This window comes from Barbus barbus (assembly GCF_936440315.1).
Source record: "Barbus barbus genome assembly, chromosome: 29".
In the NCBI taxonomy this organism is placed as follows: Eukaryota; Metazoa; Chordata; class Actinopteri; order Cypriniformes; family Cyprinidae; genus Barbus; species Barbus barbus.
Window position 1 is genome coordinate 10,231,970 of NC_136757.1, and position 18,216 is coordinate 10,250,185.

At 38.4% G+C, this 18,216-nt stretch overlaps 1 protein-coding gene across 1 annotated transcript; it reads right to left on the reverse strand.

The window, feature by feature from the left end:
- Positions 1-13,971: 13,971 nt before the first annotated feature.
- Positions 13,972-17,991, reverse strand: LOC306849462 (uncharacterized protein). Its single transcript, XM_079384500.1, has 4 exons — positions 17,796-17,991; positions 16,800-16,994; positions 16,653-16,729; positions 13,972-15,884 (listed from the first exon to the last, which is right to left on the reverse strand). The coding sequence occupies exons 1-4, from the start codon at positions 17,892-17,894 to the stop codon at positions 15,029-15,031; spliced, it is 1,227 nt and encodes a 408-aa protein (XP_079240626.1). The 5' UTR covers positions 17,895-17,991; the 3' UTR covers positions 13,972-15,028.
- Between the last annotated feature and the right edge of the window lie 225 nt (positions 17,992-18,216).

The window sequence follows — 18,216 nt, forward strand, 5'->3', positions numbered from 1 at the left end:
AATTCCAATGAAGGTTGACATAGACAGAGTCATGGTCGTTCTGAAGAAGAATGAATTGAAATTTCCATATTAACTCTGAATGAATTTGAATAATGCCTGTTGAAACAAGATGGCGCAGCGCATGGCAGCCATTGTGCTTGGCTCTTCAGTTCTTTTAGTGTTTTTGTTAGTTTTTCCTGTTTTTTGTTTGTCTAACACGATCAGTTTCACCAAGGAAGAACTGCTGAACATTCGGCAGAACACACCACACAATCTCCAACCGGTTTTCGATTATTCGGATGTTTTGCTGAACATAGTAGTCGGCGGAGCTGGGGCGCTGTTTATACGCTTCAGGACGTGCAGACGGGGGAAGCGAGCCGGCGTGCTCGTGAAGCTCAGACAGGTGGATTTCGAATGCCGTTGCCTAGCATCCATCTGGCGAATCTCAGCTCTCTACCCAACAAAACGGACAAACTCCTTCTGCTTTCCCGGTTTAACAAGGACTTTTCAAACTCTGCTGCTCTGTATTTCACGGAAACCTGCCTGAACGACACCATTCCAGACAGCGCCTTACATCTGCCTAATTTCACGCTGATAAGAGCAGATCGCAACGCGGAATCAATGGGGAAATCGCGCTGCGGCAGGACATGCTTCTACATCAATGAGAGGTGGTGTGCAGATGTAACAGTGTTAAAGAAGATGTGCTGTTCAGATCTAGAAATGCTTTTCATCAACTGTAAACCTTTCTAATCGCCGCGGGAGTTCTGCTCGTTTATTCTCGTGAGTGTCTACATTCCACCGCAAGCGAACTTGAGCTCAGCTTTACAGAAACTCACTGATCAGATCACAGACACAGAACAACAAGACTCAGACTCAGTTTTAATCATTCTCGGGGACTTTTATAAAGCAAATCTCTCCCGCGAACTGCCAAAATACAGACAGCATGTTACATGTCCCACCAGAGACAGTAATATACTGGATCACTGTTACACAGCGATAAAGGACGCATATCACTCTGTGACTGTCCCACGAGCAGCTTTAGGACTCTCTGATCACTGTTTGGTTCATCTTATTCCAACCTACAGGCAGAAACTTAAATCTGTTAAACCTGTATTAAGGGCTGTAAAGAGATGGACTAATGAGACAGAGCGGGTTTTACAAACCTGTCTCGACCTTACTGATTGGAGTGTTTTTGAAGCTGCTGATGATCTGGACGAGCTCACAGAGACTGTAACATCATATATCAGTTTCTGTGAGGATATGTGCATTCCTACCAGGACTCATCTAACTTATAACAACGACAAATCGTGGTTCACTGCAAAACTCAGACAGCTCCATCAGGCCAAAGAAGATGCTTACAGGAATGGGGACAGAGTCTTGCATAAACAGGCCAAATACAAACTGGAAAAGGAGATCAGAGTGGCAAAGAGGAATTATTCCGATAAATTAAGGATCCAATTCTCTTCCAGTGAGCTTCAGTGTGGAAAGGTCTGAAAGACATCACCAATTACAAGACACCATCCCCCAGCACTGTGGAGAATCAACAACTGGCAGACGATCTGAATGAGTTCTACTGCAGGTTTGAAAAAACACCATTCACACCTCCTGCAACCCCCCTCTCCCCCACACCTGAACTGCAGATAAGAGAAGATGACGTGCGCCAGGTCTTCAAAAAGAACAAGAGAAGGAAGGCACCAGGCCCAGACGGTGTGACACCAGCCTGTCTGAAATCCTGTGCTGACCAGCTGGCCCCCATCTTCACACAGATCTTCAACAGATCACTGGAGCTGTGCGAAGTCCCCTTATGCTTCAAACGCTCCACCATCATCCCCGTCCCAAAGAAACCCAAGATAACAGGACTTAACGACTACAGACCTATAGCTCTAACATCTGTGGTCATGAAGTCATTTGAAAAACTGGTTTTGACTTATCTGAAGGATATCACTGGACCCTTACTGGACCCCCTGCAGTTTGCCTACAGAGCAAACAGGTCTGTGGATGATGCAGTCAACATGGGACTGCATTACACACTGCAACACCTGAACAGGAGGATCCTGTTTGTGAACTTCAGCTCGGCCTTTAACACTATCATTCCAGACCTCCTCCTGCCCAAACTAACTCAGCTTTCCGTGCCCACCTGTCTGTCAGTGGATCAACAGCTTCCTGACAGACAGGCAGCAGCTAGTGAGGCTGGGAAAATACACATACAACACCCGCACCATCAGCACTGGAGCTCCTCGGGGCTGCGTTCTTTCCCCACTGCTATTCTCCCTCTACACCAACGACTGCACATCTAAAGACCCCTCTGTCAAGCTCCTGAAATTTGCAGACAACACCACACTGATTGGCCTCATTCATGACGGTGACGAATCTGCTTACAGACAGGAGGTTAAGGAACTGGCTGTCTGGTGCAGTCTTAACAACCTGGAACTGAACATGCTCAAAACTGTGGAGATGATTGTGGACTTCAGGAGAAACCCCCCTGCTCTACCCCCACTCACCATCATGAACAGCACTGTGACTGCAGTGGAGTCATTCAGGTCCCTGGGCACTACAATTTCTCAGGACCTGAAGTGGGACATTCACACTGACTCTATTGTGAAAAAGGCCCAGCAGAGGTTGTACTTCCTTCGCCAGCTGAGGAAGTTCAACCTGCCACAGGAGCTGCTGAAACAGTTCTACTCTGCCATCATCGAATCCGTCCTCTGCACTTCTATAACTGTCTGGTTCAGCTCAGCTACCAAATCTGACCTCAGAAGACTACAGAGGGTAGTTCGGACTGCTGAGTGAATCATTGGTACAACCCTTGCCAGTCTCCAAGAGTAGTACTTATCCAGAGTGAGCAAAAGGGCTGGTAAAATCACTATGGACCCCTCACACCCAGCACACTCCCTCTTTGAACTGTTGACGTCTGGCCGACGCTACAGAGCTCTGTGCACCAGAACGACCAGACACAGAAACAGTTTCTTCCCTCAGGCAATCCATCTCATGAACACTTGACACTATTAACAATAAACATGAAACACACAACACTATCATACTTTTTATTTTATTTTACACATATTACATTTCAAATTTGCAGCTAACATACCTGTACATACTGAATTGTCTATTTTGTATATTGTGTTTGTGCTATTTGGCACATTGTCCATTTTATTTTTTATTATCTGTGTCCTGTCCTGTTGCTGCCATTCTGTCTCACTGTGGAGCTACTGTCACTAAGTCAAATTCCTTGTATGTGCAAACATACCTGACAAAGCTCATTCTGATTCTGAAATATCAAGGAATGGTCAGTGCTATAATGCATTGTGACAGACTTTGCCATTCATTTTCTCTAAAATTCTACTGTAAAATATCATGAAAGTTGACACAGACAGAGTCTTGTGTGCCCTGAAGAAGGATTAATTGAAATTTTCATGTTAACTCTAACGGCATTTTAATAATGACTGCATAAAATCAAGAAATGGTCAATGATATAATGTACTGACACAGACTTTGCCTTCAATTTTCTCCCAAATTCTACAGTAAAACCCAGTGAAAGTTGACACAAACAGAGTCTTGGTCGTTCTGAAGAAGAATGTATTGAAAATGTAATGTTAACTCTGAAGGAATTTTAATAATGCCTGTCTAAGTGTCAAGGAGTGCTATAATGCATTGTGACAGAATTTGCCATTCATTTTCTCCCAAATTCGACAGTAAAACCACTTGGTCGTTCTGAAAAATAATTTATTGACATTTTCGTATTAACTCTGAAGGAATTTGAATAATCCATGTAGAAAATAGTAGGAAATAACCAGTGCTATAATGCAGTTTAGCAGACCTTATATTTATGGAAAACTCCACAGTATAATATATTTGAACATAATATCACTGTGTATTTTATCTTTTGTGTTTTGGGACACATTAATTAATTAACCGCTGAAATATAGCCCTTCGTCAGCTTTTTGGCCGCTTCGTGTCTCCGTACCGTAATACCACAAACAGACGTGCAGCTAGAGCCAGGTGGCGGCTGGCTTGACCGCGGTGTTAACTCGGTTAATGTCCTCAAAGTGTGCAACAGTGTTCGCCATCTTGTCCACCATATCGCTCGCGGTCGGTGGCTTGGTTTCTTCTTAATTGGAGAAGCCGATGTGGACAACTCCTGCTGTTTACGACTGCATGCCATCAGGTAAAGCACCACCAATGAATACAACTTAAAGTGCATATTGCAGGTTAAAAAAAATTCAAATGAATATATAACCTTTTATGAAAATACAATATGAACCGTTAATGCAGGATTTGAAAATTTCCTCAGCGTCCGAACTGTCTGCGATCCATTGTTTTCTTTATTTTTTTATTATGCAATAACAAAAAAACAATTACAAAGACAAAGAGAGAACAACAACAACAAAAAACAATGAGGGTTACAAACAACAATCCAAAGCATACTAAGTTATCTTATAAGACTTACACCATAAGAGAGTCTTACATGCAATATAATTTAGTTACTCAACGATTTTACATACATCAAAATCTTTCCTGTAAATAAAAAATGAGTTTTCTTTGAAAATTTACATTTATGAATGTAAAATTTAGCAAGAAATAGCAATATATTAATAATAAATTTGCAGTGAGAAGGGTCTAAATTTAAAGAATAACCAAAAAAGACAATTTTGGGGGTTATACAGAAATTTGGATATAAATATTTTTTAACAAAATTGGAAGAATCAACCCAAAATACTTTACAATAGACACAGTCCCGACTCCCAAAACAAATGATTGATTGTTTCTTCAGATTGAAGGCAAAAGGAGCAATTGGGGGAAACATTATTGTTAAATTTAGCAAGTTTGTAGTTTACCGGATTGTTTTCCTGTGTTTTTTTTTTTTTTTTTTTTTTTTATTATGCCTTACATCAGAACAATACAACGAGAAACAATCAAGTGTAAAAGAAACATAGAAAAAGATGAACAACATTAGTATAATGAAACAGTGCCAGAGGACAGAACAAAATATAATAGACAAATAAAAAAAAAATTACAAACCTTTTTTTTTTTTTTTTTTTTTTTTCTGGGGCCTCACTTTATACAATAGCATACCTGCTTACAATATTATGAGTTCTAATAGCCTTTTTGTTTGTGCAATTACACAGGACTTTACAATACAGCTTGAAATCGTTTATAAAATGAGAAAAGTTTGGTCTGGAGCCTGACCACTTCATTTTATGAATATGAAACTTCCCCATAAAAATTAACAATTGTATGAAGTATGCTTTATATTTATCAAATCCATGATCACCGAAATATATTATTACATCAAATCCACTCAGCTGCAGAGAAATGTCCAACATTTTCTTAATAAATAACTCCACATCAATCCAAAATATTTTTGTATGTATACAGTGAAAAAATAAATGAAAAATTGTTTCCTTTTCACCTTTACAGAAATCACAAGAGTAATCAATTTCTAATTTAAAACGTTCCAGCACATGTTTAACTGGATATATTCTATGCATTATTTTAAAAGAAACCTCCTTTACTTTATTAGTAATATAGAACTTGTCTACTGTTCGCCAAGCTTGACGCCAATTCACTTCTCCAAATACAGAAGACCAGAAAAAGCGAGCTGGAGGATAAACAGTGTTATTAAGTATATTCCTAATATAGTTATTTGAGAGTCTGTTTTGTATAATATTTGTATTACCAATAAATATTTTACTCTTGATCTCTTGAAAATTCAAATCTTTCTCCTGTGATGCACTTCTGAGAAGGGTCAAAACTTTTTGAGGGATTGCATCCATTACAACTGCAAATTCTTTAGGTCTAACTGGTATTTTAAATTTATTAATAAATTCCTTATATGTTAATAAAACTCCATCATTGTTTAAGAGCTGGCTAACTACTATAATGTTGTTTTCAAACCAGTAATCAAAATATAAAGATTTATTTTTGTATAAGATATCTTTGTTGTTCCAAATATAATACCTCCTTGGTGAGAAATTATGTTTGTAGGCCAGCGTCCATGCCATAAGAGCTTGTTTATGAAATTTTGCAAGCTTAACTGGTAGTTTTTCAATTGAATAATTGCATTTCAACAAAAAATCGAGGTCACCCAATTGCTTAAATAAATATTTGGGAAAGGAGTTCCAAATACTGTCTTTATTTTTTAAGTACTGAATAAGCCAATTTATTTTAAATACATTGTTTAAAGTATCATAACTCAACACCTCTAAACCACCATTATCTTTGGAGTTGCATAAAATTTCTTTTCTCAGGTAATGAGGCTTATGTTTCCAGATAAAATCAATAAGCATTTTATCCAGTTGTTTTGTAACTTTAGGAGGAATATCCAATGATAAGGATGTATAGACTGATCTGGAAATACCTTCAGCTTTTGACAGAAGTACCCGCCCCTGAATTGACAAATCCCTTTGCAACCACATATTAAATCTCTTACTAGCTTTTGTAATAATTGGACTGAAATTTAAATCATTACGCAAATATTCATCTTTACATATAACAACTCCCAGATATGTTACTTGGTTTTTAATTGGAATATTATGAAAATGAGTCAAAGAACATTTTTTGAGAGGAAACAGAACTGATTTATTCATATTCATTCTTAGACCTGATACTTCTGAAAATTCTTTTATACAGTTCACTGCTTTAATGATTTCATTCAAATCTTTCAAAAATAAAGTAGTGTCATCGGCAAACTGACACAACTTAAATGTTCTCCCTAATGCAGCAATTCCTTGAAAATCATCTTTTCTAATGTGAAGGGCCATTATTTGCGTAGCTAACAAAAACAAAAAAGGGGAGATCGGACACCCTTGCCTTATTCCCCTGCCTATATTAAATCTGCCAGAAGTCCCCCTTGATAATTTTACAGAACTGGTACACCCTTTGTATAAGGTTTTGATAGCATTTTGAAAATAACTGCCAAAGCCAAAAAATTCAATAGCTCTGAATAAAAAATGGTGTTCTATGGTATCAAATGCCTTGTGAAAATCAATAAACAAAATAAAACTATCCTCTAAAATATATTCGTTGTAGTCTACCATATCTAGTATCAATCTAATATTATTACTAATGTGTCTTCCTTGAATAAATCCGGTCTGTTCCTCATCTATGATACTTTTTAATCCTTGTTTCAGTCTTTTGGCAAAAATTAGGGCAAATAATTTGGCATCATTATTTAATAGACTAATGGGTCTCCAATTCTCTAAATAAAGAATATTTTTGTTTGGCTTTGGGATTAATGTAATAACACCTTGTCTTAAAGAAGCGGGTAATTCCTCTCTTTCAATGGATTCTATGAACACTGCTAGCAAAAAAGGAGCTAACTTGTCTCGAAAGACTTTATAAAACTCACTAATAAGCCCATCATTACCTGGAGAACGATTATCTTTAAGGTTACCAATACATTCTATAACTTCCTCCAATTTTAAATCATCTTCACAAAACATCTTGAAATCATCATCAATAACTTTGGCTTTATCTTTAACACTATTTAGAAAGTTATTCAAATCAGAAGATACTAATTTAGAAGTATATAAATCTTTATAAAACTGAGCAACAAATTGTGAAATCTTTTTTTCATCCTCTATAACTGTATTATTAATTAACAATTTACTTAAAGAAGTCTATTCACCATTCCGTTTTTCCAAATGAAAAAAATACTTAGTGTTTTTTTTCTCCCTGTTCCAACCATTTATATCTTGATCTGATAAATGCACCTTCTGCTTTTTCTTCATAAATGTTATCTAGTTGTTCTTGTAATGATGATAAATCTATTAATTCTTGCATATTCAAATCACCTTTACTGGACAATCGCATTATTTCTTTAATAACCTTATATTCTTTTTGTCTTTTAATTGAAGCTATGGATTTCCCCATTGAAATAGCTAAGTTCCTGATTTCATATTTCATCATCTCCCAATGTTGTCCATAAACATTCATTATTTTAGCTTGAGACCAGTGTTTGTCAATTATCTTTGAAGCCATTATTTTAAAATAATGATCATCTAATAACTTTTTATTCAATTTCCAATAACTTCTTTTGAATTTCGATTCAACTGGACCATGTACATTAATAGAGATTGACGTACCCTTGTGGTCTGTTAAAACTGACGGCTCTATACACACAGATTGAACACATTGTTCCAGTTCTTGTGATATTAGGAAAAAATCAATGCGTGATTGCTTAGAATAATCTTTGTTATTCCATGTATACATCCTTGTGTCTGGATATTTGAGACGCCAGATGTCAACTAAATCCAAACGGGTACATACATTTTTAATTTCACAATGAGCTTCATTTCTTCTTGATGGCCATCGATCTAAATCTTCATCAAATACACTATTGAAATCACCTCCCCATACAATATTTGCCAGGGGAAATTTATTCTTAATTAGTTTCAATTTAGTTTCAATATTTGTAAAAAACTCATTGTTAAGTTGTCTGTTATTGGTGGCGTATGAATTCACAAGAGTGTAGTGAGTATGATCAATGTTAACATGTAATATTACCATTCTTCCCAAATGATCAGTTTCATGGCTTAGGACCTTACCCTTGAAATTTCCTTTTAATATAGCGACCCCTGCAGATCTAGTGGTGCAATGCGAAAACCATATGTCATTTCCCCATTGACTTCTCCAAAATTTTTCATCTTCCTTACAGGCATGCGTTTCCTGCACAAAATAAAAATCAACACCCTTTCCTTTACAAAATAAAAATAAAGATTTCCTTTTCAAAAGATTACGTAAACCTCTGGCATTAATTGAGAAAACAGAAATAGACATTTAACACTTGTCCTCTTTTTAACTAAACTAGTAAACAAGGGTCTTTGTTGAATATTGTTAGTTGCATAACTGTTTGTTGCATATCTTATACTTAGCGTTCTGCAGTATACAAACAAAATGTAACAACCTGTAAACATGGTTTTGCTTTCATTTGAATCTGAATATTAGTATAACACTTCTACATAACAAAAACGTATTTTATATACAGAATACTGTTTACTCAAAAGAAGGCTGCTACTTCAAGCAAGCTACATTTCAGTTAGCTAATGTAACATTAGGTAACTCGAACCTCTTTCTTATCTATGTATGCTTTGTTACCCACAAAATATGCTCGCTTTCCCTCTTTGCGTGCCTTTTCAACAAGAGGCCATAACTTGGTGCGTGCTTCTTTATCTGCAGTAGTCAGATCCTCTTTGAAACGTAGATGTTTCCTTTCCAGATATTCATTCGTTTTGGCATTTCTCCACACCAAGTCTCTTGTCGTCCGAGAAAGAAACCTGATGATCACTGGTCGCGGTGTTGCATTCCTCCTCAGCTCTGGAAGTTTGCCAATCCTGTGGACTACATCGATGGCGTCTGTCACTGAAGTACGCTCCGCCTCTGGAAGAATCTCCTTACATATTTCTTTCACAACCGCTTTGACATCTTCTTCAGATCTCTCAGGTACTCCGTAAAGACGCAGGTTCCATCGCCTGTTGTACCGCTCAGCGTCATTCGTCTTCTGCTCCATTTCTTGGAGTTTCTTTTGAGATTCGGCGCACTGTGTTTTTAGATATGCATTCTCCTTTTTTAAATCGGCAATGTCTTGATAACAGTTATCGAGCGACTTTTTAATTCCCTCGATTTGTAGAGTGTTCTGTTTGACTGCCATGTCAATTTGATCAGCTCTTTGATCAATTTATGCCGTCAGAATACGAATGATGTTCTCTTGCATCTCAGTCAAAGACAGCTCACTCCCTCCGTCATTCTTAGCTTTCTTTGGTGGACGTTTATTTGGAGTATTGGGATTGGTGTTACAGGTACCTCCATCAGCCACTTTGCAAGCATAAGAATGCAGATCATCAATGCACCTTTTATCTTTCGCAGATGCAGATTCGGTCTCCATCCCTACAGTGTCCTCCATACTTGCACTGTCCGTCAATTCAATCAGGTGATGTGTTTTCAGAACACAAAACAAGTTGTTCAAGACCTCCAAAAGTTATTTCACAAATGAATCCTTAGCATTTCTAAGCAACCATACAATTTAAAACTTCTTAAATTAAGTGGACCCTATATTCCTGTCTCAGCTCATAAAAACACGACCGTTCACATCGCCATCTTGAGCGCCCCCCCTCTGTTTTCCTGTGGTTTAAATGGACCGCTCTCCCTTTTGATGCGTCACTTCCGGTTTTGGCTAACGGACGTTTCAGATGCGGAAGTAAAATTCTCTCACAAAAACGACTCCAGAAGCCTTAATAGCGTATTTAAAAAAATATATAAAAAAATCTAGTTCCTACAGTATTTTTCTATACAATGTATTCTCATTGGAGTCTCTAACCTGCAATATGCCCTTTAAAACAAAACGAAAAAAAATCAGCAAAAAGAGGCCAAACGTACGGAGCTCTACTCGAGTGCGACTAGGTTCATGAGCACGTCACATGACTCCATTGAAATGACTTTTAGATTGCACCTCCTCTTTGGATGTTTATATGTGTATATATGTATGTATGTATATCCTGATAGTATTCCCGTTTTATTTATTTGTTTGTCTTTTATTAAATGTAACTGTAGTCTGATTACTTTGTTTTTTGACGTAGCCTAACTGTAACAAATTACAGTTACCATTTTTGTGTATCCTAATTAATGCCGTATTCCATAAAGTATATCACAACAAACATACAAGTCTAGAGAAGACACATGTGATCTGTAATACCCACATTGTAGCTGTCATTCATTATGCTCTGCTATAACCAGTAGTGGTGGAAATTTTGATTCTTTCCAGAGACTCGTTCATTTTTCGTTCGTTCACCAAAATGATTCGTTCACTAATTCGTTCAGTGACCATTTTTCCATATTACACAAATACGTCAGCATGTGCGGCAAAATGTGTTGTTCAACTAACGTATTTACTTGTTACAAAATAAAAACCGATTTGGCTTCATTAAAAAGTGTGCCCTTCTCATTAAATGAATAAAATAAGTCTAAATAAGTGATCAAAGTCATTACTCTTTTTCTCTTTTAAATTACACTCTTTTCGGATGACCAAAGCACAAGTGTTTTTTTATTTGTTTGCATACTAGGCTAGTTAACATTTAATTGTTTAGGCAGAGATTTACACGTTCAAATCTGAGATTATGTTAAACGAGGAGTTATTCTGTATGTAAAATATGAATATAAACAAGCGTGCACAGTACGGATACCTGTGCTTTGCATCCGCTTTCTGCTGATTGATGAACTAGATTGACAGAATGGCCGACCTACCCGGTCAACGAACTGGGTATAGCTACCAGTTCGTTCAATTCGTTCACGAACGGGAGATCTCTCTCTCGTTCAGACTCAAAACAGAGCCATCTCGGTCAATGATGCTATTATATTCGTTCGTTCGATCCGAGATGTATGTATGTAACAGTTCATTTGACTCTTTCAAACTCAAAGCAACTCAATGAAGGGCGTATTCGTACACTAGATTCAACAAATCACATGCTCCGTCCTCGTATCATACTCGAAGGTATGGATTTCCCCATTGAAATAGCCTATAAGGCTCTTTGCACGGACTGCCGTGACGTCACATCCGTTATTCATGATACGAGTAAGCTCTTTCCGGTCCGTTGCGCACCAACTGTAAACAAAGAGACAATGGCACCCCCTGCTAAGAAATTTACTTTTCAAAAACAAGAGAAGCAGTACCACGAGCACTGCTGTGTCCCACATTGTACTGCTAGTTCAGCTTATAGCGCTGGCCTCAGTTTTCATGCTTTTCCTCTTGACGAAGCCCTGAGGAGACAGTGGTTCGTATTGATTCGGCGTGATCGGTTTGCTGTGACTTCACACAGCAAAGTGTGCAGCCGTCACTTTCTACCAGGGGACATATCTGAGGCAAAGTCGGAAGGTGGGAAAAGACGTCTGAAGAAGGGAGTTGTCCCTGTGTTATTCAAATGGAACAACTTTAAACCCCCCCCATCAAGACCCAGTGTGTGGGAACGTGTTGACAGACCAGCGTCCTTTGACGATCCCCCCGATGAACAGCCTATGGCATAGGTCACTAACAGGCGGACCGCGGTCCTGATCCGGACCCAAAAGCCGTCCCATACGGACCCGTCTAAAACAGAAGGTTAAGATTTAAACCTGACGAGGCGCTTCTATTTCAGTCGGCGCAGCTTTTGAAGTCTTTACGGTAGTTCGCCAACTGGCAGACTCCGGTCCGAATTCGTGAAGGCTTTTGACATAATGAAATGAATAAATAAATACCAAACGCGAATTTAATAAATAAAATTTATATTAAGCACATCAAGGTCAGCTGTAGAGCCATTTCGGTGCAGTCGTGCGTGCAGTGATGAGAGCAAAGAGCGGTGCGCTGCATGCGCGCAGACAGATGAAACTCTCAGTGAGTGAAAAATGATGGCATTTTCAAAAATTAGGAAAGTTGACGGGTACTTAAAAAGTCTTAAAAGGTACAAGAAAGCCTTAATTATGATTTCAGAAGGTCTTAAATGTGGGGACTGAGAGACAAGAATTGCGATTAAACTTAAAAGGCTATTCATTCAATAAATATGATCGCTGCACGTTTCAGATTGAGCTGCTGCGCTGCTTTGTGGAGTCTGTCTCTTGGGCTTGTGTACTGCCGTTCCGCTGGAAGAGGATGATTTTACATTTTCAATCAGCCTGTACGTTTGCTGTTGTCAAAGACCAATGTGAAAACAACGCATGATTTTAAGCAGCAAACATGCAGAGTTGTAAATGTGAACTGGTGGATCAACAAGAAGATAATGTGTTGTAAAATGTAAACAATTAAGGCAGTAAAATATATTTATATATGTTATTTAATTAATATAATAGTTTGTTTTTTGTGAAAGCCTGCATCTGAACTGTAAATCATGCTTTTTACAGTCATTTTATTTTATTTATTTATTTTATTTTTGTGCAGGTCTTAAAAAAGGTCTTTAAAAGTCTTGAAATTAAGCTTAAATATCTAGCATATACCCTGGCCTGGCAAAAACCATCAATTGTTTTTTAGAATTGTCCGGACCTCGGCTGGTGAGGAGGGTTCATTACTGGACCTCAAGCCATTTTAGTTGAAGACCCCTGGCCTATGGCATGCGCTGCTGTTGTGGTGGAGCATGATTACGCTTCTGTCCCAGAGCCCGCTGCTATGGACATGGCAGCGACCGAAAACCATCAGCTAAAAGAAAAAATAAAATTGATGGAAATAGAAATGGAGAAACTGAAAATCCAGGCCTCATTCGGGTTAGAGAGATTTGCGGGGTCTGATGATGACATCCGTTTCTACACAAGGTACATTTAATTCTACCACCTTTCATATGTATGGCCATTATCTTATTCTTAGATGATAGTATGAGTGTAAGGTGTAATACCAGATAGATGTACGACACATATAGGAGTAACATACCTGGGAGTAAGCTGCATCATTCTCCTAACTTATCCCCCATATATCTTACCTATCATGTACTGCATTATTGTTCATCTTAGTAATGTAACTCCATGCATCGCCCTCACTTTACACACACATATATATATATATATATAAAATTTATGTAAAAGTTAAAATTAGAAAATTACATTGTAAATGTATTTTTTGTTTAAATTGAATATATACATTTACTAAATACTTTCTTACTCGAGTATTTTTCTTGGACAGCTACTTTTGTAAAAATATTTTAAAGTAGTGCTAATCTTGTGTAGTTGTATGGCTAATCTTCCAACTTCTGCTAATTAGAACAATAAATATTTAAATATACTTTGTTTTTTTTATAGATTTGCCAGTTATCGCCATTTAAAGATATTTTGGAGTCTCATCCAGCCATCAGTTCCCCTCATGATTCGGACATCAAGGGCAAAAGCAGCTGAGAGGAAGAATGAAACCATCTCTTTGCTCCGTCCCACACATACGGTTTGTATTTTTATTATTGTAGTTTATTCTTCTTCTACAAGATCAGGCTAAATTCTGCATTGCTCTAACACACACACAACCCCATCTCCCTCCCCAGTCATTGCAACCTATAGATGAGTTCTTCCTCTTCCTGATGTACCTGGCAGCTGGCCTTAAGGAGAGGGACTTGGCTAACAGGTTTTCTGTTCACCAGTCCACTGTTAGCCGGATAATATCCTCATAGACAAACTACCTCTACACCGTTCTAGGCTCAGCATGCATCTGGATGGAAAAAGATGATGTGCAAGCCAATCTCCCTGAAGTATTCCAGGACTTCTCCGACACCCAGATCATTGTGGATTGCACTGAGCTAAGATGTCAGACGCCATCATCCCTGCTTCTACAAAGTGAAATGTACTCAAATTACAAATCTCACTGCACCATGAAGGGATTAATTGGGATGGCCCCCCATGGTGCAATAACCTTTGTGTCTTCCTTGTATGAGGGGTCCATTAGCGACAAGGAACTTTTCAGATGTTCAGGCTTACCTGACCTTCTCACAGACGACATGGCCATCATGGTTGACAAGGGATTTTCGATCTCAGATGTGGTGAAATGTAAGGTTTACTGCCCCCCTTTTCTACAGAAAAGGAGACAAATGCCTGTCCAGAGTGTCCTCCAGACACAAAAGATAGCACGTCTAAGAGTGCATGTTGAAAGGGTGATTAGGAGAGTGAAGGAGAACAAGCTTTTCAGTAACATAATTCCACTATCCATCAGTGGTAACGTTAATGAACTTTTTTCTGTCGCCTGCCTGCTTGTAAATTACCAAAACAAACCCCTTGTCAGGGCATGGGTTAAATGATTTCCTCAAAGTAATAGGAAACAACTTCAACAAGCTAAAACAATGGTCTGTTATTGAAGATGTTCCATATAACTTCAAGTGTTTCTGTTAAAATGTTTAACATTCTATTAAATAAATGCACAATAGTATACCTTTATAAATTTATGTACATTTATTACATGTTGCTTATTTAGTTTTGCACCGTTATTACTACATGTTACTTTTCATCGACAGGTACTTCTGCATAAATACATGAAAATAAAACTGATCACACTTAAGTCGAATAAGGTGCTGTACTTCCTTGTCCACATGTAGGCGCTGTACAAAAAAAATCATCTTCAGCCCAAACAAAAAAAATCACACCATGTTAGCCCTGTCAAGAGAAGTTGTCCTTGTATCTGCCAAAAGTATGCATGGCTTCTTTTCAGCTGAAAACTCCCATCACACATAGACAAATATTTACATTCCACAAAACTTTTTACATTGGGGCACTTTATTTCCACTAGACCAAATGATGGAGTAATAGTGGGGTCATATACCATTCCATCTGGAGAAGTGCCAAGCCATGGTGCTTGCGGATGGATCACCAGCCCACAAGGCGTGTAATTTACATGTGCACATTTAGCATACTCCTTAGCAGCTTCAAACTCCATCTCTGCTCCCCTTTTCATATCTGTGGTCTGCCTTGTACCACGTAGCATTCTCTCAGCTAGAGACTCAGAGGTACTGAGGCCACGGACATGGCACACTTCACGAAACCTTGATGAGGTTATTCTGCTCTTCCGTAGAACATGCCATTCTGGAACGGCGCTTTGTTCACGTGTTGACGCCTCAATTTTATGTGCCATATCATGGGTAACATTCAGGCTTTGCAGATGCAACAGTTCCTCTTCTGTGCACACCCAAACACACTCCGTTTGTGAAAGGTTGTGGTCCTCCAGGGGAAGGCTGGGATAGGGTGGGGCATCGGGATGTAGTTCAAAGTTTTTAGAATGGAGTTTGGGCTGCTGATAAGAAATAATACTCCCTCTCTGCACTGTTCCGAACTCTGACTCTACAAGTGGTTTGGAAGCACTCATACCCATGGTAGACACCAACGGCCTGTCCAGAGGATCCAGTTCACTGTATGCCTCTGCCACCCGCAGCATAGACAGGTCAGGAAGTGGCCCGAGAATTCCTCTCGTCAGGGTGCTCCTTTAAAAATGCATAAGGTGGAAAGGTAAGTTACAAATTTAACAATGTCTTTAATTTTAGTGAGCAGTGTATATATATATCCCAATAGATATTTTAACAATCGGCACAAAGAAATTACACAGCAATAAAAAAAAAAAAAAAAGTATAATGTGATTTAGTACTGTGTTGAAGAAAATTATAAATAAATGGCTTCAGAGTTGATTCTTATAAAATTTCAATCGATTTGGAAGTCCAAAAATCGATTTATTTGCTTAACACCATTTACCCTTCTTACAGCTAAAATAAGAAGGAAAATTACAGGCGGCCATTTTAAGGCTCGAGTCTGAAAGGGTTGATACAGTTTCTTCCTGGTGAACTGTAACCCATCCAGTGTTAGGTCACTGAATTAAAGGCATATAATTAAGGCAGGGCGATATATCGATATTATAAATATATTGATATATCTGTAAACGAGATATGAAATTTGACCACATCGCCTATATCAATATACGTAGTTCAAACTGTGACTACACATTTGCTCTCATTTTGTGATACAATATATGGGGACATATCAATATTTAGCCCAATTATATCGGGATATGACTTTTGGTCCATATCGCCCAGCCTTAAATTGAGGTAAAGCTCAAAAAAACTTTTAACAGTACCGACCCAAATCAATAACAGATTTAAATGGTCTGATTATGTTGTAATAATCGATTCTCACTTTTGAGTCTGAATCGATTCTTGAATTTTGAATCAATACCCAGCTCGAATGTGGTGTTAATTTACCGTAAACCGCCTTTCCACATCCGACCTGGCACAGGCTTTGTGACAACCATCTTGCCGACTGGTCCTGGTTTTACACCCTAAGAATAAATACGTTTTACCAGTTTTCACTTTAAATCTGATCATTGTATATGAGATTAAGAAAATTACTGCAGTCCGAGGTTTGTGCCATTGTTGATCCTCTTCAGTGCAGCTGTGAACTGGTGGAACCACTGGCACACTGAGCTGTGAGAAGTGAGCAGTCTGGTAGAGAAGGGCCACTGTATGGTTACACACTGCAGTCCCAGCCACACAAGAGCAACTGGACGTCACCAAAACAACAGGCTTTGAATCTCTAAGAACGATCTGTAGACAGAAAATTTTAAGTCAGCATATAGATTTTGGCAACACAAAACACATACGTTGAACAAAACTAAAAAGAGAGGCCATATGGAACTTGGCCATATCATGTAAATGTAGGCAAAACTTGGACATCACTTTACTTGAAACATAGGTATGCCTATGCTCTCCCTGCACTGCTCGACATCAAACCAATTCCAGAACCTCAAACTCAAAATCTCAAACTATATTTAGTCAGTTCAAATGATACAAAAAGTGAAATAATCTTATATAGTACCTTAAACCTAGTTTTACCCATACCAAAGCAAAGCTTAGCCCAAGTTTAAACAAACATCTGAAGTGAACAGCTGAGCATGAACATCTCAGTCGAACTTAAGCCAAAAACGGAAAACCAACTTCAGCCTCTGATTGAACTTGAACAGATACAACCAATGACGCCCTACTTTCAGAGTATGAGGTTTTTCTGCCTTCCTCATCGACCTGAAGCACAGTGCCCTCACGGATAACTCTCCTGTTTGCCTGTCTTTATTTGACACTTGAATTGCAAACAACAGATTATAGCGAAGCAGGCTACTCCAGGACACAAACATATCTAAACATTTTTAATTAATGTGAAATGGTGTCTGTTGCACTCGTTGTTAAAGTGGTATCTCACAGCTATGTTAATGCCATCCACTATAACTTGTGGAATATAATAAATGAAATATATAAACCAAAGTTTCATTAACATCGAGCATGCTAGCCTAGCGCTAGTTAGCTAGCTAGCCAGCAATCCGAGTCAGAAGAAAACATGTATACAAGACTTACCTTCATATCCATGAATGAACGATGATGCATACATCTTAAACCCCTTCTCCAACTTGCTGTCGGGAGTTGAAGATTGTGTCCGGCACAGTCGGCGGACATCGTTCACATTTAGCTTTGGTAGCTCTGTGAGACACCTGGTGTAAAACAGAGCCATCGCTCCCGGAAAGCACCTACTCGTATCATGTATAACGGATGTGACGTCACGATCGTTCGTGCAAAGGCTCGAGGTTTAGTCATTCTTTGACAGATGAAACGGTCCAGAGCTACGCATGCGCGCAATAGCGGCGCGCTGCGGTGGAGGGAGGAATTTCAGTGAACGAGAAATATGAGTCAATGGATTACGTGAACGAGAATGATTCGTTCACCTAAAAGATTCGTTCAAAAAGAACGATTCGTTCACGAACGTAACATCACTAATAAC